The sequence below is a fragment of the Andrena cerasifolii genome, chromosome 10, assembly GCF_050908995.1.
Source record: "Andrena cerasifolii isolate SP2316 chromosome 10, iyAndCera1_principal, whole genome shotgun sequence".
NCBI lineage: Eukaryota > Metazoa > Arthropoda > Insecta > Hymenoptera > Andrenidae > Andrena > Andrena cerasifolii.
In genome coordinates this window covers 13225889-13247798 of record NC_135127.1, presented here as the reverse complement: position 1 = coordinate 13247798, position 21910 = coordinate 13225889, and the positions used below count along the sequence as shown (strand labels likewise).

The 21910-nt window shown below is 51.6% G+C and overlaps 2 protein-coding genes across 3 annotated transcripts; one reads left to right on the top strand and one right to left on the bottom strand.

Moving 5' to 3' along the window:
* The first annotated feature begins 57 nt into the window (after window positions 1-57).
* Window positions 58-2871, top strand: LOC143374073 (cysteine sulfinic acid decarboxylase). Its single transcript, XM_076821926.1, has 7 exons — window positions 58-328; window positions 394-578; window positions 649-943; window positions 1029-1217; window positions 1295-1359; window positions 1743-1932; window positions 1986-2871. Exons 1-7 carry the CDS (start codon window positions 188-190, stop codon window positions 2403-2405), a joined length of 1485 nt encoding a protein of 494 aa, XP_076678041.1. The 5' UTR covers window positions 58-187; the 3' UTR covers window positions 2406-2871.
* Sema5c (Semaphorin 5c) lies at window positions 2442-21050 on the bottom strand. 2 transcript variants are annotated; one of them, XM_076821913.1, is made up of 15 exons: window positions 20730-21050; window positions 15272-15383; window positions 10914-11010; window positions 7919-8126; window positions 7644-7849; window positions 7469-7568; window positions 7170-7369; window positions 6174-6659; window positions 5815-6091; window positions 5368-5734; window positions 5167-5249; window positions 4755-5084; window positions 4238-4643; window positions 3606-3811; window positions 2442-3540 (listed from the first exon to the last, which is right to left on the bottom strand). In XM_076821913.1, the coding sequence occupies exons 2-15, from the start codon at window positions 15363-15365 to the stop codon at window positions 3337-3339; spliced, it is 3264 nt and encodes a 1087-aa protein (XP_076678028.1). In that variant the 5' UTR covers window positions 15366-15383; window positions 20730-21050; the 3' UTR covers window positions 2442-3336. The 2 variants fall into 2 exon arrangements, with proteins under 2 accessions (XP_076678028.1, XP_076678027.1); XM_076821912.1 differs by having other exon boundaries at window positions 20734-21050.
* Between the last annotated feature and the right edge of the window lie 860 nt (window positions 21051-21910).

The following is a 21910-nucleotide window of genomic DNA, read 5'->3' as shown; positions in this document are numbered from 1 at the left end:
GGGCGAAATCGCGCGCTCGCCCTTCTCACATCGCCCGTAAACTCGGCGAGCGAGCGAGTGCAAGCCAATAACCGTGCGGCGGAAGACCGGATACGCGACAGAAAGAAGTCATCTCGGGGCACGGTGGGGCGAAGAGAGTTGAACGTTCCAGGAGGTTCGGCTCGAGTTTAGCAGTTCGCGAGACGCTATGGACGCGACATCATCGACAGAGGGGGCCGCGGCGCTCGAGCTGCTGAAACGGCTGTTGTGCATCCTAGAGGAGGAAAAGGTGTTCGACCGGTCGAGCAGCGAGCCTCTCGTCAGGTTCGTTCAACCCGAGGAGCTGCAGGTAAGAATCCCAACGACGCCTCACCAAACATTCCTGCGTACGTCAACTCCAAGCTGCTTGCACAGAAACAACTGGACGTCGAGTTGAAGGAGGAACCAGCCACCAAGGAAGCAATCGAGCTGGCTATGAGGCAGACGATTCGATTCTCCGTTAACACATTCAGTCCCAATTTCCACAATCAGCTGTACGCGGGGATCGACGAGTACGGTTTAGCTGGCTCCTGGTTGACGGATGTCTTCAACACGAGCCAGTAAGCCCCACCACGGAGGCAAGGAAAATTCGGAAGACCAGGAGTGAACGAGTTCTTTACGATCCTACAGGTACACCTACGAAGTAGCTCCCGTGTTCGCGATAATGGAGAGGCAGGTGATCGAGAAGTCCCTGCAACTGGTTGGGTATCCCAAGCTACCCGAGGGCGACGGTATCCTCTGTCCCGGTGGAAGCACGTCCAACATGTACGGCATGGTGTTAGCGAGATACAAAAAGGTTCCTGAGGTAAAGACCAAGGGGGTCGCTGGCCTTCCACCTCTTGTGTGCTTCACTAGCGAGGCGGGCCATTATTCCATCACAAAAGGAGCACACTGGCTGGGCTTGGGCACCGACCATGTCTACAAGGTACACAACATTGTTGTGGACGATCGATCGAGGGCTTTAAAAGGGGTTCTCATCTGAAGGATGTTCTTTGGTCTGGTCCTCACAGGTGAAGTGTGACGATTTCGGACGCATGCGACCCGAGGCCCTGAAGACTGCCATCGCGGAGGCGAGAAAGCAGGGCCATTTACCATTCTTCGTGAACGCTACGTGCGGCACCACGGTGTTAGGAGCGTTCGACCCGCTGCCAGAAATCGCGGCGATCTGCCAAGAGGAGGATCTCTGGCTACACGTTGACGTTCGTACGAGTATGACAAGCAGTCGATAAATCGAAGGTGTTCTGGATTGTAATCCCATCGTAATTCGATATTCCAGGCCTGCCTCGGTGGCACGCTGTTGCTCTCGGAAAAGTACCGGACTCGAATGAGGGGAATCGAGCTGTACGTATTGGCGCCCATTCTTCCCGGACCTCCCACCAACATTTCTACCGCCCCTTCTACTGTAGAATCTTATACATAACTGCTTAGCGTGCGTTTCTGTAGAAAGAAACGCACGCTTTATCGATTGCTCTCGCGTACTAAGTTTACGACACTGTTGTCGCAACGAATTTCGTATCTAACGCTGGTAGAATTACATATCTGATGCTTGGAGGAAGAGTATTACTTTACTTACTTAATGTTATTACACATTTATATCTCCTGAAATCTTCAAGCGATGGAGCGTTCGCTTTGACGCATTTTCTGTAAAGTTTCAATTAGCTTAGATGTTGCAAATTAATGTTGGTCATTAATCTACTGCATGGTTCAATATGCCACCCTTGCAGCTCCAATTCCGTGGCGTGGAATCCGCACAAGATGCTCGGCGCCCCGTTCCAGTGCTCGTTGTTCCTGGTCAAGGGTAAGAATATCCTGCACGAAGCCAACTGTGCGGGCGCAAGGTACCTTTTCCAGCAAGACAAACACTACGACGTGGCTTGGGACACGGGCGACAAGAGCATACAGTGCGGGAGAAAGGTGATTACCAAATGCCACTTGCACCATGCAAGATCTAACCGCTCTCGTTCCAGGTGGACGGTGCCAAATTCTGGCTGATGTGGAAGGCGCGAGGAACGAAGGGTCTCCGCGAGTCCGTTGACATCGCGATGTCAGCGGCCGAGTACTTCTTCCAGAAGATAAAGATCCTCCGCCGAGGTTTCCGCTTGGTTCTTCCCACCTACGAGAGCTGTAACATTTGCTTCTGGTACATACCACCCAGCATGCGCGGTCAGAAGGAGACCAAGGATTGGTGGGAGAGCCTGTACAGGATCACCGCGAGGATCAAGGAACGCATGATGGTGGAGGGATCGCTGATGGTGGGCTACACTCCGCTCTCCTACAACAACACGGGCAACTTCTTCCGCATGGTGGTCACTTGCCAGCCTCCCCCGACACAAGCTTCCATGGACTACGTTGTGACGAAGATCGAGGAGTTGGCTGCCGATCTGTAGGCGGACAGAGGGAATAGAACTCGCTTGATGGGCGTATATTCTGTATGGGCTGTTATTATTGCTGTTATATGGTAGCCAAGCGATGCGTCGCCTCGCTCGAAGAGCACGGAAGAGCGCGATGACGATGGATCTCGGTCGACACTTTCCCGAACAATCGGTCGTTCTACTTAATTCTTCTCCTCGAATTCGACCCACGAGGCGAACGATCGCTTCCTCGCTCTTGGCTATTCCTCGATGGCCGCGACTCAATGTGAGCCAGTAATACAGTTATCGACGCTCCGCGCGTCTCGAATCCACACTCATCTCACGCACGTTCACTCACGCCTACGTACATTCCCACGTATATACATTCACACTCGCGACGCGTTCGTGAACACGATATGATCCCGCGTAATGGCACTAGATCGTTCGATATGAAACTCGAGGTCATCTTCCCTTAAAATAAACGAGAAATGAGTAATATGAATCTCTCTGTTATCATGCATGCGATATGCGCGCGCGCGCGCGCGCGTAGGGACGCATTGTACGAGTACACCTCTCCACGTATATTTACAAAGTTACATCCACCCTTCCCTGCGAGAAGTCTCTCCTCCCTTTCGATAGGGTTGCCGATTCTGAGGCATTTAATCATCATCGTCCGTAGAACGATATCAGTCTGTCAACGAATTTCAGCGTACAACCCCTTTCGCACATTCCCTGTAAAGTCACAAAACAGACACTGCCCAGTTCCTCAGTGTCGTCCCTTTCTGAATCGCCTTCATAGCGACCTCCCCGAATGAAACTGCAACTCTTCTACCGTTTGCGAGTATCGTCAATGTCAGTGGTGCCGTTTCGCGCCAGAGCGTAGCTGGTCGATGGGAACGCGTGATCGCGAGCCCTGCGGGAGGACAAAGTCTGCTTTCTTTCTCTGTGCGTCATGCGCGGTGTACGTTCAATAGTACTTGTCCTGGTCCAGGTCCACTCGAATGTGCTGTTGACCGTGGCTATTCCGCTTCAATGTGGCGGACTCGTAGTCCAGGCTCTTGGGGTAGAGTTTCGGGCTGCCGAGACCGTTGACGTTCGGGTTGTTCTTACCACGAAGGGTGCCATTACCGTTCGTGCTGCCTGAAAAGCTGGGCTGTCGTTTCGTGTTCACCTGTGGAACCAAGACTCTCGCATCACCGCTGAAAAATTCGCTCAGTGGCCACTGATTTTACTTACCTCTTTCAACGGCACCGTGACGTAAGGGTTCTGCTTGCTGACGTAGTGAGAGCTACCTGGAGCTCGTTGCTGGCGCTTCTTCAGGTAGCAGAAGCTCAGCACCGCTGTGAGAGCCAGGCCAAGCAGGAAGCCCACGATACAACTACCCACCACTGCGCCCACTGTCACGCCGGACCGTTCCACGCTGGATCGTAGAGCGTTTACATCTGCGCAGTTTCGTGAAAGGAGGTTGGAAGCTAGCTTACAAGGGAAGATCCCGAAGCCGGAAATTCAAAAAATTCTGAAACTTTGTGAATATGCACAAATTCATTCGAAAGGAGTGAAATTAACTCGTAAAAATTCAGCCAAGTATTTTCCAATTTTTGCTTATAACTCGCGAACTGTAAAAGATAGAAAAAACAAAAAGTCAAAACAAAGATTACTTACGTTATTACAGAAAATCGGAAAATAACCGGATTTTCAGGCCTCGATTCACACCCCCTTAGAGTGAATTTGAGCAACAAACAAAATTTGCGTTATAATCAGAAGGACAAAGTTTGAGAATTTTTTGAATTTCCGGCTTCGGGATCTTCCCATGTTAGAAGGTCCCCCGAAATCTTGTACCTTAGAATAAAATTTCAAGCTGAACTCACCGTTATCCGTGCAGTCAGGCAGGCAGTCGCGAGTCTCTCGACCCACTCCCTGACACATCCCATTTCCCAGCTGAACGCACTGTCGTTTCCGGTGTTGTTGGTGGTCATCGTCGCAGGGTGTCCACCTGGACCAGGAGTCCCAGCCAAGTAGGGAGTCGCAGCTAGGCATCTCGCAGGTCTCCCTGACTAATCTCGGACCCTCGCAGCTCTCCGGGCCGAGGCATTCTCTGGTCCTGGTGCGCACGCCCACGCCGCAGGAGGCCGAGCACTCGGACCAGTCTGTCCAGCAGGACCACTGGCCTTCAGCGCTGCTTCCAGGTGCCGTGGGTCGACAGGGATGCACGTTGCAGACTCTGGTTTGATGAGAGAGGCCTCCTTCGCAGGGTGGCGATTCGCATTGCCTCACCTATTGGGTAGTAGACGATTGAAGTGTGAAACGAGGTGAAAAAGAAGGAAAGGAAAGGAAAGGAAAGGAAAGGAAAGGAAGGGAATGGAATGACCCTTTCCAGTCGCCTACCCTGTGCTGCGAACCTCCACCGCAGGGACGATCGCAGGGTCTCCAGGATGACCACTCGCTCCAACCGCTCTCCATGCCAGAGAGGTCCGCGTACCCGTTCTGATTCGCTCTTAGACAAGAACCATCGTTCCTACAGTAGCGCTCCTCTTCCTTCGCCAGCTGCACTCTCACGCTGGACGGGTCGTCTGTTTGGGCGCGACAGCTGAATCTAAATCGCTTCTCCACGTAGCCGATGTTCCCACTTTGAAGCGTGGCGTTGGCTGCCAGCCAAGGTGTCCATCCGGAGTATCTTTTCGTCTCCACGCATTGATGGGTGTTGCACTCCTCCACCTGAAAGGGGGAACGGATTGAAAGCCTGTGTTGAAAATAAGAAGCGCGCGAGCGACTGTTAAAAATAAGGCGTGATGATTACCTGGAAATCGCAGCCATTGCAATCGACAGGAATAGACTTTCTGGGGGAGGGGCTTTCGCAAGTTCTTCTTCGTATACGTATTCCTAGGGCGAAAAGTCATTGAGTGATCGAGTCGATCGAGTGGTGCAAGTTTCTGGCGCAGGGAGGCGATCTGTGGAATTGTTCGTTGAACTATGTAAGATTAACATGAGCATCGCTTACCACCGTTGCAAGGTCGAGAGCAGGAGTTCCAGGTGCCCCAGGAGGACCACTGGCCGCCCTGAGGAGGTGGCGCGACCTTAACGGGCGTAGGGCAAGGCGGCAGATCGATACAGACAATATCGTCGTGATCGTGGCCTACGCAGACTCGTCCCCCGAAAGCAGGTGCTGGGTTAGTGCAGGACCTCCGTCTGGTCTTCATCGCGAATCCACAGGTTTGGAAGCAGGCGGACCACGCTGACCAGGCTGTCCAGCCCCCGTGCACAGTGCAATTCGTCACTTTCACCTTGGAACCGACGCAGCTCGCTCCGCCGTGCTGGGGTGGAGGGTTGTTGCACTCTCGTGTCTGGCACTGGCAGCTATCGGTAGTCTAACCAAAAGTGATTCGTTAATCATCTATCGTCTTCCTTCGTAGAAGGGAATCTACGTCTACGTCACTAACGAACCAACCTCTGCGTGCTCGGAATGGGAGTGCGTATGCGAGTGCCCATGCTCCCCAGTTCCGTGCTGACAAGCTGACCAAGTGCTCCAGGAGCTCCAGCCACCGTCCACAGGGTCCGTGAGCACAGGGCACTTGGTGACCTCCTGGTGCCAGTGGTTCACCAGCTGATTCTGCTTCGGAGCAGGAGCACACTTTATTAGATGCTCGTTCCAGCCACAGTAGGGCTCCTGGGCGTTCAGGCAGGCCTGGCGACTGCGATGTCGATGGCACTGGGCAGCGGGAAGTCTGCACAAGTAAAACAACTACTAGCATTTATGTACTTGTCATTGACAAGTAACCACGATTTCGTTCCATCTTCCCTCCATACCTTATTAATCCCGACTGCATGCCCACGTACAGACTCTGCGTGTCCTTGAGGAACTGAAGAGTCATGGGGGTAGACGGCAGAGGACCCCAGACCTCGACTATGCAGGTCTCCTGGGTTCTAGGTAGCACAGAGATCTTCTTGATCAGTCCCACGTCCGTAGCAACGTATAAAACCGTGACGCCGCGGTACAGCTTGGTTGTGATCACGTCTAGAGCGATCAGAGTGAATCTCTCCAGTATAGAGGTGTGAAGGGGCTCGAGGCTGATACCCTGGACCGCGTCGTCCATCAGCTGATACCTCTGGTTGTCTATGATCTGATGCGGAGCCACGTTCGAGGAGGACCCACATCTTTGGCGATTATGGTGAGAGACGGACCTCCTCTCCCAAGCGGCGCCAAAGTTCTCTTGGTGCTTGAAAGGCCCGTCGAAGCTCGCGGTGATCGCCGACATGTTGAACGCGCAGATCGCTGAACCTGCTATGCCGTTTCTGGGAACAGACGAGCTTCAGAGTCCCATGGGAGCATTGATTTTTTGGCGGGGGTTGAAGAATGGTTGATGGAACGGAAGGAGCGATAAGGAACGTTGCGTTTCGTCCTAGGAAATTAGGATGTCAGGAGGAAGGACGAAACAGGTATACGTATAGGTATAGGAATCTCTTTTCAACATATATTTTATAGTTCAATGGTTCATACCGTAACCAAAGAAAAAAAAAACTCTCGTAATTCATATTGGTTAATAACTTATTAATGACCAAAAGATATTTCTGTTGACAATAATGGTTATTCATAACCAAAATCATTTAAAGAAAGATATTAACTCTTATGCCATGACTTTTAAAATTTAGGCTAAAAAAACAGGGATTGGGGATTCTGTAAGCCCGCCACCTACCGTTTCAGAAGCTCCTTCGTGGACGGAGGGCAGGCATAAAAGATCGTAAACTATTGTGAGACTTTTGGCAAGTATTTCCTCCTATCAGTGTATACATAGGACGACTTACATGGGCGTCGTGAAAGTCGCGTAAACGATGCCCTTGTCAGGGTGGTACACCGCGCCCTGAATCTCGTCGAAGTAGAATGGAAACTCTCCAGGAAGGGAGCAGTTTAAACGAGCCTTGCTGAACGTCGTCCAAACGTCCTTCATCATGATCTGCCCGCCTCGGTCGTTCTTGCAGACCCTGGCTATCCTCGAATATACTTTCTGAAGGAAACAAACCAAGTTGGTTATCATAAAACAATCGAGACCAGACCGTCACCATTCAGACACAGGACTTAGCTCCTCAGACTAACCCCTTCTTACCTTGCCACAATTGATGTACTCCACAGCAGACTCACGAAACAGAAAGTACACGTGGTCCTCAGTCTCGAAGCTCCCCACGAACTGTGGATCGTTCAACCACCTGCGGATAATACAAATCAGCCTCGTCCAATCTCCCCCCGATTCTAAGCGAGTCCCTGAATCTGGCCGACGTTACCTAGAATCGTACTGATGCGTCCGAAGGCTCGGAGAAGCCAGCATCCTACAGATCGCAGGATCAACGCCAGAGAAGTCGGTCGGCGCTCCAGCAAAAAGTCCCCCAGTTGGGCCCCTGGCCAAAAGCGCTGTGACGTTCGCGTGTGGGGAGTAAGGGCACATCGCTACGCCCGACATGCCGCTGGTAATGCTGCTGATGTTCTCGATCTGCGAAACAGCAGTGCGAAACGATGGTGCCGGCTTTAAACAACTACCTCAAGAAGCAGTCAGACCTACCTCTCTCCAGGTGCACCAGGGGCTGAACGCGTACGTGCCGCAGGTGAACAAGCTCTTGCCATTGCTGAGGAGCACTTTCACGTAGTTTCGACAATCGTCAGCGCTCTGGCCCTTGTTCTGGCAGGTGGTGGACTTGTCCTCCGGCGCGGTCCAGCTGGCGTGCTCCAGTTGCGCCAGCGAAGTCAGAGTCAGTCGGTAGAGATTATCCCTGAGGAACGATCGAAATGATGCATGTTTCTGAACGGCTAAAGTTCCTCGAGTGGAACCTTTCCTCGATGTTTACTTGGAAAGTATTTGAGATTCGAAGCGAGCCACGCTCCCGTATCGGTGTTGGCGCGTGGGACGCATTGCCTATGGGATACGCTTGTCGAGAAGCAAGCCTGTCAGCCCGAGCACAGGTTGCCACGCTCGCGGGGCCGACTCGAAAGCTCCCAGGCGAAGCATAAACGGCGCCTACGTGGGCGCCCGCCGCGACTACGCGCGATACTTACTACGCGACCAAGTAATTATGATTTAACTGGAATGGAAGCGTGGCTGGCTCGCGGCGCGCCAATTAATAACCGCCGGGCCACCGAGGGCAAAGCGCCCGCGACTCGGCGTGATTTCGCGTCTGTTGCGCTCGGTTACGTTCTACTCGCGCATCGGCCGCGTTCGGTTGAGTTTTCAGTTAGGAGGAGCTTGGGCGGAACTTTCGAGTGGATGCAATCGAGTCGTCAATTCTCGTACGGGCGCGCGGTCATGTTTGCGAGCAGTCGCATTGAAACAGATTGTTTCCTGCTCTCTAAATGGACGATGCTCGTCTGGCTCCCTCGCGCAATGATACTTTGTCCGGCAATTGACGGCCTCCTTTTCGCTTAACCAGCCTCGGCTAAGAGCCCTCGGCCTATCTTGCTATCGTTTATTCCGCCTTGGGCGAACCAGCGAGAGACGAGCGCGCTTCTGCCGATGAAAATCGAGGAATTCTAACGCACGCGACCGTTAGTCCGAAGATGGCCACACGAGTGGCCAAGTGTCAAGGGCTATTTTCACGGTAAAAGTTGGGAAATCTCAACGCAAATGTCTGTCAAGCCGAGACGGAATGCTTCCACCGAGCCTGAAGAGCAAAGCAAACGAATCCTCCAGGAGAATCCTCGATAGGGCATCAGAAATTCTTAGCCCCCCCCCCCCTCTTTCGAGCGGCACAACTGGGCCTAGTTATGCGGAAATAATTAATTAAACGCAGTATGCATCCCATTCTTTCGTTTTAAGCTTAGAAAGCAAAATCCTACAGAAATTATAAAGTAATATTAGTGACACTACTCACTATTTAAACAACCCATTAAGAAACGTTGTAAAACAGTAAGAAGAAATAAAATATACTCGATAGAAATGAAGGTACTTTTCTTTAACAATAATTAAAATCTCAGTTTCAGATCTGCGAGGGTAGCTTCTGCATAGGTACCTAGGCCCAATTCTATGCCCCGCAATTTCTCTGCCCGTGACTATCTGTAAAAGGAGGGTAGGTGCCGGATCGATCGTAAAAAACAAAGTGGACCCGATGTCGATACGAGGCGAAGATAGGTTCGGTCGGAAATATCGCGCAGAAGGCGAGGCGTGCCCGATAAACGTAATTATTTATGGCGTCGTGTCGCGGGGGTTTGTTTCGCGATCCTGGAAAGGAACGGAGGCTGTAGTGCTAGAGAGCTGGCCCCCCCCTCTCTCTCTCTCTCTCTCTCTGTCGATACCTGTCGCGAGTCGACCAGGTACGCTCTCGATAAGCCTGGCTTCGGTGACGTCACGGTTGCCGCGCACAGGGAATTAAAGTAGGAATGCAAATCGTGGCGCCGTGTCGCGTGCACGCTCCTAGTTCGACGCGCGCTTTCCCTCCTCGCCTTTTCGCCATCGAAAGCGATCTACTAACTACTCCGCAGAGATCGTCGAGAATGAATTGCCATCAAGGAGCGCTATTAAATCCACGTATCAATAATAACACGGCTCTTCCGTGTATCAAGAAGCCTGAAAATGGGTGAGCAGACGCGATAAAGTCGTGGGATTAAATCGTGAGTGGCTGCGCCCGGCTACCTGGCCATTCGAACGGCCGCCAAGTGGATCGCGCGACACGCGCGATTATCCGAGAACAAGAGCGATTGCGTACGGGCGCGGGACACTCTGGCGCCGTCCGCGACATTCTCTTCTACCCTTTTCCCTGTTTTTCGCGGCGTGTGAACGACCGTCTGTGTTCCATGAAAAGGGACGGGGGGAGAAAAACTCGTCGCGGCACCGCGCCTACCATTGCATTCGACAAGTTTCCAAGATCTCTGGACCACGCTCGAAACTCGACCTACCGCTGCTACTTGAAAATTCATGGGAGAAGAAATCGGTTCGGTTTCGAGGATCTGCGGTGATCTTTCCAGGGCACGATACTCTTAAGCGCGTTCCTTCGACGAGTCCAGCCCAGCACGTAGGTCGCGGCTAATAACCGGCTTCTATTAATAGAAGGAGCACGTGGGCGTACTCTCCTTTCCACGCTTGCCTCGATCCTGGATCTATCGATCGAAACGCGTCTTCGATTTCTGCTTGACGAGCGTGGGTGAGCCAGCGTTGGAAGCTCCTCGGCTGATCTTCGGGAACGGAAGCTCGACCTTGGTTATCGCGCTAAGATTAATCTCAGTCAGAATTTACGCCGAGTTCGAGTGTACGCCCCAGACGAATCGCGGACTAGGGTGGCGACCAATTTGGCGGGCCTCCAAGAGCAAGAGCTACACGGAGGGAGGACGTTATTCTTTTCTCTGGCGAGGGGAGTCTCGCCCGCGGCGCGACTGTGCTCGTGATCCTAGGAAAATCTTGCCGACGCGGAGGCAGTCGAACGAGGAGCAAACGCGGCAGGCGCTGGCGAGCCGCCAGCTCGCGATCCTCCGTTTTCCGCGTGTCTATTATTCCGCGTTCGAGCGGCCGTTCCGTGAAACGCCACCTCTTGATCAGAGGAAACCGATGGCTGAGCGTGCCTCTTACGTACCGTGCCCCGACGACAACCTGCTGTCTGGCGACGTCGAACAGCAGCTGCGAGTACGTTGTCACACCTTCTTGCCGGAACAGGCTGGTCTCCGCCAGATCTAGAACACATTTTCGCGTTACACAAGCATTCAACCGACGGGTACAATCGTTTCGGCGACTTCCGTAGTGCAGGGGAAATTGTTTTTTTTTTTTATGTTGTTTGAATCGATCGTTGAGAAAAAGAAGAAAGGATATAGAGGGTGTTTAATATAGTTATAAATATGTAGGACATTTTTCCAGTTGCCCTTTAGCAACCATTCTAGGGTGTTCCACGAAATATAAAAATGCTTATAAGCGTAACAATAGGGTGGCTGTTATTTTCGACTTTTGAATTTTCTTCAGGGCACCCTCCAGAATAGTTTCAAATAATTAAAAAAAAATCGAAGGGTGCCCGCCCGCCCGTGGGCCCTTAAACATTTAAATCATTATTTAACAGCTCGCGAAGTAGATTTTATATAATATCCTCCAAGTTGTTGATTAAATAAAAAAAATATGCCAAACAAAAGTTGTAGATCCGGACAAGGAGCATCTTTTATGTTGCATTACTTTTTCTCGTGGGACAAACGGTTTTCGAAAAAAGTCCGAAAAACTAAAAAAAACAACTTCTAGAACACTTTTTATTTATGAAGGGGAACAAAAAAATGGAATTATTATTTTCGAGGACTATTTTTTAAACATTTAAGGGGGGATATACCGAAATTTGCGAAAAAGATAAAAAAAAATTCTTATTTTCACTGTTTGATATGTCATGAATGTTTCCTGAAAATTTGGGACCAAAATTCGCAAAAATATCGATGATACAGAGTCTATATTTCGGTCCGAAATTTTCAGGAAACATTCGTGACATATCAAACACTGAAAATAAGAAAAAAAATGTATTTTTTTGTTTCCCTTCATAAATAAAAATTGTTCTAGAAGGATTTAAAGTTTAAAAATTTTGAGAAGAAAAAGGTTGTTTTTTTTTAGTTTTTCGGACTTTCTTTCGAAAATCCTTTGTCGCACGAAAGAAAGTGATAGAACATAAAAGATGCTCCTTGTCCGGATCTACAACTTTTGTTTGACACATTTTGTTATTTAATCAATAACTTGGAGGATATTAACAACAGAACTAAGTATTATTGGACATAGGCGTATACCAATTTTTTTATCATTTTGGTGAGCAGAATTTGATAAACACCCTGGATAAGTTAATAATAATAATAATTGTAGAATTTATCAGTAAATTATTTTGAATACAACCCCAGAATTAAACACCCCCTTCGGTCAATTTGTTCCGTTTCTCGGCAGCTGGGTATCCCTCGATCCCCGCTCGTTTCCACGTTCCTGGCAGCCTTTTTTCCCTTCCGGACAAACAAGTTGGGCGACGTTAAAGGAGCGTCACTCGCGTGATTCCGATACCGAGCCATCCTGAGGTCGGCACGCGTTTCTTTCCGCGCTGCACCTCGATTTTCCAGTTTTTCCCCGGGGGTCCGTCGTCGTTGACGGAAGGAGCACAATTGGGGGGATGGGAGATTCGAGGAAGAATCGAGACGAAAGCTGCCACGTAGGAGTTGAATAATTCCCTAAGTGCCCCGCACGAGACCTCTTGCAGTGCAGAATCCCAACTCCTCCTACCTACCAAAGACTATACAATTGGAGCTCCACCGATCCCCTGCATTCATAATCAAGCCGATGTCCGATCAGAGGGAACGCTGTTCTCAGCTATCGGCTTGCTTAAGATGAGTTTCTGGTCGCAGGAGCGACGTTCGCGTAAAAGCGGGGCGCGTTCCATCGTCCGCGATAGCGCGAGTTTCTCCTCTGTTCCCTCTCCCTCTTTCTCTCGTGTTCGTCTTGTTGTTTTTCAGCCGGTTTGCCGACGCGGAGAAACGATTCCGCAAAGGTAGCTCTGCGCGCGGTTCGTCGTACCTCCTCGCGTTTCCACGTATCCAGGTACGACGTGTTTTATCGTCCTGCGTGTGCTGCACTCGCGCGCTCGCGCTCTCCGCGAACCTACACCGTCGCGACGCCAGCGTCCGTGCAGCCACGTACGTGCGCTTATAAGCAGATACGTGTGGGACGAACGGGCCCCAGTTAGCATAACCTGATCTCGAAGGCCTCTCGGGTATCCTCCCTTCACTCTCCGTCTTTTCTTTTTCTCCGGGACCCCTGTTTCTCTCTTTCTGCTTTTTTCTTTCCGATCCCCTTCGCCCCGTGCAACTGGTCGCCGTTCCTTCCATCCGCCGGCCACGTCTTTTCCCTCTAATTTATCCGTATGGACGCGTAATCTATCCATCCGGAGTGTCCACGTGTAGGTGAGCTCCACGCTGGGAAGCTCGTGAGAAATGCAAGTCGAAAGGACTCCGTTCGATGAGACTGATGTGAAAAAGAAGAAAACTGTCCGCGAAGAAGGAAGCGGAATATATCAGAGGAGGGTAGGATCCCCCTGGAAAAACGAGTACGCGTGTTCCCTCGTAACGACGCGGCAATCGACGGGCGCGGAACTGGCTTCCAAACCCCCTTGCCTCCGCGCCGGTCGCGTCTCTTCTTTCGACGAGAGGCTTCCTGAATGCGTACGCGATGTTCAGACGGGAAAAAGGAACGGGCGCAATGACGAGGGCAACGCGGAAGAGACGCCGGCCCGAGCCGACAGAGCGGGAATGTCACGCGTTCCTAGCCGCGCGCTCGACGCGCTTTCAAAACGCGGATCCGATCGCTCGTGAGTCAACTGCCGCTGTAAATTTCATCGGATTCCGAGCGCCAGGCCCTGTCTCTGCTCTCGTTTCGCCACTTTCCATTCTCACGAGCCTGCCCAGTGATCGATCTCCCTTTGATCTCTAGGATCTACGAGGCAGACCCGTCCTCCAGACCGTCCCGGGTTAGGTGATGCAACGCGATTCAACCGCGGCTCGAAACTTTTCCACGCGACGTAGGAGGACGCCCGAGGCCGAAGAGTTACGCGCGGGAGGAATTACCGCGGTATCTCGGCGGGAGAAAGGAAAAACGACGGTATAGGACGTGATAGGAAACAAAGGATGATCATAGGGTGGTTGCGTCACCGGGGCCTTCGAGGAAGACGCGAACGAAGGCGTCAAAGACGCCTGGCGACTCTATGGTTTCGCTCGGACGCAACAATCTGGAGGATAGGGCCTTTGGGGAAGAGGAGGCTGGAAGCCGCGAGCACACGTTTCGAATCGAAAAGGTAGGGGGAACGGGAGAAATCGAAACGAGTTTGGAGTCGCGCGCGTGGCGACGCGTGCCGCGCTCCACGCCTACGCGAAACACCATTCCGCGAGTCCGAGGGAACTTCTGACGACTCTCCTTCGGTACCGATCATCTGCCTCTGCTTCTAGAGCGAAGCTCCGATTCCTCGGAAAGGCGAACAATGCAGCGATCGTTCGGAAAAAATAAGCAGGAGCTTCGATCGATCTTTTCGCGCAACTGGCACGCGCCTCGTACGAGCGTCTCCGCCCACGCCTCGTACCAACTACCTTTTCCTTGGGAAGCTTCATCGATCGCACGATACTTGGCGTGCGGTTCTACCATACGTATGGAATTCATTTGGGTTTAATTTTATTATGACCCGATCTTCCAGCCGAACTTGCAATTTCGTCGATTACAGCTCTATTTGTACTTTGTATATCCCAGTTTTCCTTTTCCAAGCTCCAAGCTCCAGTCCTCCATGCATTACTCGTGCGAGGAGGCAGCCTGAGATGTGCCTATTTATACGCGGTATAGGCGTCGAACCGCGTCGTTTTCGCGATTCAAGTCTCCTCTGGCAGCAAACAACTCGGGGCTGAAACTAACTCCGTGAATAGACGCTGAAGGTAGTCCCGAGCGTCTCGCCGGTCCCTTCAGACGCCTGGTCCAGACGTAAACTCCACGGTATTTAGCTTTCGTAGAGTTTACGAGCGGGGTCCAGGGATTGAATAGGGCCTTGTAGAGTCGCTGGCCAGCGACTCCGGCTCGCTTAGATATCGTATGTCCGTCGTTGGATCGCTTAAAACAGCGAGCGAACCCACGTAGCGTTGCTTGCTGCTCGAAGAATAGAAACTTTGTTGAGGGTGTTGCAAGAGACAGCATTCGGCCTAATAAACTCCCAGAAGGTAGAAGCCTGTTTAGCTTCAAGAGCTATCAATTCACTCATAGATTCCGACTTGGATTAATTATTTATCGCTGAGTAATCATGAAGAGATCGCAAGTCCAACGATTACTAACTGTGAGATAGGTAGTTTACGCGTATACGCTGAATCGTACGTGCAAAAAGGCACGACCTTCCCTGGGAATCTTATCTAAACAGTTGTAAGTCGGGCAGATAAGCTTGCACCACTCGAAGGTCCTTACCTTCGTAAGAGATGCTCCTAAAGTCGTCAGCAGCGCGCAGTCCTGCGACCAGGATCGTCCCCAGGATCGCCAGACGCACCGGCCACTGCTCCATCTTGATTACCCTCTTCACCTGCAAGGGGAAACGAAGGGGAGCTATCAGTACCAGCGCTTCCGTTTAACCCTCGTCCCTCCCTTGTGCCAATTCGTACAAATGTACGCAGAAATTTCATCTTGATCTACTATTTATCTTTTCAGTGTATTGATTTTTTTTTACCTACCTACACTGTTAACAACACATCTTATTCTGTATTTATCTCCCTTATAACCGAAGCATCTCGCGGTGATAACACTTGATCGGAAATACCTTCAAGAGTCAACGGACACGTTGCAAACACAAGAGAGATATCAGGAAGCTTCAGCCTGCTCCAAAGCAGTGCGACTTATTAAGCGTCAATTAACGCTCGCTAATGCCTCTGCTCTGGCGCAATCAGCGCCAAGGAGGAGGAGAACCAGAATGACACGAGATGAGAACTACTTGCAGGTGAATAAACCGCCAGAAGAAGATTGAATCGACCAAAGGAAGGATAGCGATGAGTGCAAGGTCGTCGACCTAGCCTGCGTATCCGTGCTCAGCTGCTTCTTTACGCCAGGATCGAGTTTATTCTCGATCTTTTGCGGAGAGACGCGATATCGGCGATAAACGCGACGTTTCTCCTTCTGGCCGCTTTGTCTTCGGCGGTCTGTCACCGTGACAGCTCGCTTTCTCGTCTATGAATAGATAGCGGGATAAAGGAGGACACGCTATGCCGAGAAACGCCGGCGGACCCACGTGGTTGCGCTACGTACGCGTATTTATGTCCTCGCGCTGTCGAAAGAGAGACGGAGGAAGGTCGCAGATGAAAGAAACCCCGGGGGCCAAGGGGCTAAATATTTATAATCAGCTAATGAATTTTATTGAATTTCTACCTATTAGAAATATGTTTATCCTCGCGATTCGAGTTCCGTGGTTTCCTTTCGCGTTCCTACTTCTGACGTGAAATATTCCGGGTCCGCGACGCGGTGGTCCCGCTAGGGTAAACTCTTTAAAAGCCCCTCGCACGATAATACACCGACGCCACGGTGGTCCCGAAACCTTTTAAGTTTAAAGGGACGCCGGGCTCTCTTGGAATATAAATATCGCGACTCCTAGCTGACGGCGCGGGGTAGAAGCGCTCGCGGTTATCTTCGATTTCGCCACTCCGCTCCGATCGCCTGGAGTTACTTGGAGAGGGGCATTTGGAGGGGTTGAACAGTGTCAAGTGGCGGAAAGCCTCGAGTGGCATCTGTATCGAGAAGGCGGCCGATCGTGATATTAATACGAAACGGTGGCCCGTATAACAGCCGCCGCGAATCCTTATTCGGCGTGGAGACAGTTTACCGTATTCGTCGTACGGGGAGGCGCGTACACGGTCGCGCCGATAGTCGATTCTCCGTTAGGAGAGAGACCAGCGTACGATAAATCGTTCCCGGCCTCCGTGATTTTTGTATGTCGAGTGCTCGGTTTAATCGTCGCGTATCTTCTGGAGGAAAGGGTTTGGGATTTAAACATTCCTCGTACGATTGATGATTGGATGAAGCTTATAATATTGCGGCTGGATGGAAGAATGGCGAACGGTTCCCTGAGCCCACCGGAAGCTCGGTGGAAGCCGACTGCCGTTGTACGCGACGAGAAAGAATCAGCCTCTGAAAACCTTACAGGGTCGAGCGGGTGCCCTCCCACGAGTACCGTTCGACGCTTCGACGAGCGTCTTCCTATCGCTCTGGACGCGGCGCGGCGCGGCGCGTTTTGATTACCAAAGATAAGAGCGGGACGAGTGAAGCGATAAACGCAGCTAAGGCGCTGGGGAGATTAGATCAGATCGTTCTCTGTACAACTTCGCACCTGGAATGACGAGCTGGATTCTCGCAGGAAGGTTCCTCGAGAAAAATCGCTAATAATATCGACGCTCTGATTATTGCGCGTCTTTCATCAGCGATAGATGGAACAGAGTACGAGCTACATTGTTTTGGTGTGATTTTTCAATCGAGGGGCAGTGGAATGCGCGTAATCGGAAACGAGCGAGCGTACTTATCTCTCCGCGGACGTCTCACTCTGCCGATTTTCCAGCTCCTCTGTTCGCCAGGGTGTGGCTGGCTCGCGCTCCTTCTTTCTCCGATCCACGTTTCTCGCTCCACAGCTCCGCGGATAGAAGCGACGGACGCGGGCTTCGTTCGCGTTAACCTCCACGCGATTTATCTCGAGGCTGGTAGGCGAGTAGGCCGCGAGTACGACGAGCAAAGCCTAGCCGGGCACGCGAGAGCGGACCGCGAGAAATTTTATGGGAGCGGGTCGCCAAACATGGTCACACGCGGCTCACCTCGACGGAGGCTACAGCAGAAAACGGGCTAGAGAAGACCGAGCCACCGAGACACTGACAGCGATCAAGTACGGTAACAGCGACTGGAACGAGTACAGTGTCAGCACCCACTTGCAGTATCAGTATTTAGACCACGAATCACGATTAAGTAGTGTACCAGCGCTCAGGCCCCGATGTACGCGAATTAAGTACGCTATCAGCACTCGAGCTACGACCCCTCCTGCGTTGGAATCGGTTCACGGAGTGGAGGCTGTAGATGAAAACGAAACAGGTGGTTCGTCGATCGCTCGTTCGTCGCGGCCCGTCGACGATAACCAGAGGGCATCTGTCGACTCGACCTCTGTCCAGAGGTTTACAGCCAAGGCTGCGGGCTAGGGGACGTTCATCTCTGCTTGTATACATATACCGCGTTGCGTTCGACTCGAAACCGAGTCCCCAAATGAATCCTAGATTTCACGGGCGGCATCTTCCAAAAACTTAGGATTTTATCCAAACCATTGCCATCTGAGCCACTTTTCTTAAATCACGTAAGATTTGCCGCTTCTTCTTTGGCGCGGAGCGATCACTCGTCCCGAGAAGCGGCAGCCAGATGGCCGTCTTAATCGCGGGGAATAAATCACGGTGTTTGGACGCGCGCGCCGCGAATCTCGGGGCGGATGGTCGAGATTGCCCGGCGCTGACGAGCGAGGCCTCGAGCGGCCGTGCCTGGAGGCCGATAAAAATTCGAAAACGAAACCGAGCGAGCCCGACCCCCGCGAGGGGTGCAGAGCCAGAGGAATCGTTTACGCTGATAAGAGGCGCGGGCGGCGTCGCTCAGTCTCTCTGGTCGTACGCCGGCATTCTTCGGATTACGCGCACCTACGATGGTGGTTAAGGGGGAAACGATCGAAATGCAACGGGAACGTGTCTAGAGTCGATCAGCCTGTCAACGGGATTGTTCACCGATCAGAAACTTCTCTTAAGTGATTGGAAAAGATTGCAGTCGGATACAGAAATGGTAGAATGGTAGAGAGTGAATTAAGTATCGCGGGAGATCGATCTTTCGTAAAATCTCCGATTCACCGTATCTACTGCCACAGATAAGAGCAGATTGTTCAAAGGGTCGCGTACGCGCGGTTATCGCCTTCGGTATATGGTAGCTGCCTTGTCCAACACTCTACAGACTTGGTGTGTGCCTTCCAAGAAAAAAATTCTTTGCAACGTAAGCACTAAACCAAAGCCAAAAAATGCTATCTGAAAAATCACCACGAAAGGTTAAATCTAAAATTATGATCACGATAGGTATAAGTGGAATTCAGTTCCGTCCATTAAACTATTATCATTATTTATGTATTAATATCAGCCAGATTCTCGATCGCGACTATCGACTGGCAGTCGTTAGAGTCAGCGGCAAGGTAAAGTCGAGGCTGCCTTGCCGCGGGCGAGAAAGTGCGGCTTTTACGCGCGAGCCTGTGCAGCGTCCGCGGGCACGTAGCTCGTTCGCGGATCGCTGGAAAATCGCGAAACTCCGTCACGATCGTCGTCCATCGAGAACGAAGCCAAAGGATGCTGGACAGTTGGAAACAGATGGAGCACAAGCGGTCGGGAATGGCTGATTGGTCGCTGGAAAGCGTTTCGCGAGAGGAGCGAGAGGCAGCAGACCAGCTCCTTATACGGATCGCTCGCTTGCACGGCCCGAGAAGACTTGCCCCGACCGTTTGACGGTCCAAAAGGAAAGAGGAGGCCAAGGGAGAGAAGAATCTGGGCTACTGGCCTGGGTTTCCTTTAGGATTTCCCAATAAAAACAAACATTCTACAGAGAACAAAGCCACTTCTGCTACCGATCCTCTTCTCCTATTTCCATGAGAAGAAAAAAAAAAGGAGTAAACCAATCCTCGTTTTACGACAGCTCTTGTTCCACTTTCTCCCCCCGGCACGCGCGCGAATCCGCGAGATTCGCGCACATGCCGCACACATGTTCCATCGTTTCCAGCCTCGCCCAGCTTCCTTCCTTCCTTCCTCCGTCTCGATATTTTCGTCCCCTTCGCGGCTCCTGTTCCGCGTTTACTCGACCAGCACGTATACTAACCGGGCCCTAAGTCCCCGGGGTGGAGCACTGAAACCGGCGACTCTCGAATTACGGACACGGTGATTGTTAACCGGAGCCGGGACAAAACATCGATTCGAGGCGAGAACGCTTCGCGTACGTGACCGGTAGAGACGGTTTACGCGCGTTTCGAGGCGAACGCCTGGCGGAACAACGCGGATTTTACTTGGAGCCCTTAAAAACTCGCCTAGACCACCTAGCTTGTAACAGATTATAGTAAACCACTTGGAGGTGCGCGGCTAGTTTAGGCTCGTCTTTGGGGTGGGGCTTCCCTTAATGGGGGAGCTTAAGCTTGCTTCGTTGCGAAGGTTTTATGGCCCTTACGGGGGTTGCTGAAAGGCCACTGGGGATATGTACTTGGTGAGTACATATTTGGGAAAAGGCTACTTTCTTTCGACCCTGTACCTGTTTCACGTATCCTTTGTTTTAAAGGTCCAGCGATACCTTGGACCTTGGGCACTTTTAGCTCGGGCCGGAAACAGATTCATAGCTAGGTACTTACGTAGGTATTATATTTATATATTTCTATTACCATTAGCAATGAAAATGTGGTTTTTGGAAATTTTCCAGTAACTGCACGCCTCCTACTCCTTCCTCTCGTATAAAGAAGAGATTTCCAAACTCGTGTCGTTCGTTCTCTTCCAGCAAGACGATGCAGCACGTTTCGATAAATAATTCATGACGTCGGCTGGGCTGCGCCAGGACCACGTTGGGCCGAGTTTCTTTATACTTTTATTATGCAGGGCCATTTTTTGTTTACGTCAAGTCACGACTGGCCGTATCTTATACTTCGTACTAGGTACTCCTACGCGTCCTACGCTCGGCCGACATCATCGGAGATAAGGGACGTAGATCTTACGCACGCATGAAAAGACGCTTTCAAACGAATACGGTCCAATCAAGAGCGACTTAACGGGAACGGAGTACACTCTGCGCGAAGGATAATCTCGCGAGAAACCGTGCTCCGAAGTGGTCGTTAAACACGAAGACATACTCACTGGCTCCGAGAGTAGACGGCGATCAGAAATCCTCCAAGTTGCCCATGTTGCTCTCCTCCTTTTTCCCGTTCATGGTCCAGGCAGTAAGGTTCACTATTCGGGTCCGGGTGACTGGAGACAACCCGCGGGTTCACGAGGCCACTGTCAATAGCAGGGCGAGTGTTTCTGACGCGTCGGTGTTTTGATCCCGCGATGGAAGAACGCGAGGGATAGGAAAAGAAACGGCAGGTAGGTGCGCGCGGTCAGAGACCGAACAGACGCGTATAGTCCACGCAGCTCGACTACCACCAGAGCGCGAGAGGCACCGATTTGTCGTGCGTCCCCTCCCCAACAACTTGGCCCCTACAGCATACCTACACGATAGACGCTCACGTGCCACGGTGCATCGCTATGCCTCCCTCGATCCTCGCTAGGTGGCGCTGCCGAACGGCGCGCCGCCTTTAAACTCTCCCACGCACCAATTTTCGCACTTTAATTTTATCAGAGATTCTTTTGAGGATCTATATTTCAGCTTTTCGTACTGCTTTTGTAGTATATCGATCACAGAGTAGGTACGCTTCAGTGAGTAATGTGTTTATGTTGGAAGAGATGGCCTTCGATGAATTGGCGATTACGCGCAGTGTTACTGTAGAGAGACAGGCGGGGAAATACACTGAAATAGATAAATTAATTTCGCGTGCAAGTGTGAGCACGTGTTATTCCATCGCGACATACCGAGCCCGACCTAGGCAGGCCTAGCGGCCGAGTAACTATAAATCGCTTTGTCATCCTTGACAAAGGACGAGGTGCCCCCATCCGAGGGCCGAGTCCTCCAAGGTCGATCACCCTGTCGAATCGACTCGATCGAGTTTTCTCCTCGTCCTTCTCTCGCTCGCTCGCTTCCCCGAGACGACGCGACCAAAACAGGGGGCCCGGGGACGGGAGGGGGCAGCAGCGAAACGATTACGCGTTTACGATCAGGTCCTTTGCTACCTGCCCGTGTTGTGTCGGAGGTGTAAATATATGGAGGGGATCGAGAAGCGAGCACACGAATACATATAGTGCGGGCAGTCGAGTGGAGAGAGGCAAAGAAAATTAAGAGAGCGAGGGGACGGGAGGCAAGTGGGTGGCGAAGTAGGGAAGAGGGAGAAGAGGGTTCAAGGACGGAAGAAGATGATGGAAGAAGCGCGTTTACCGT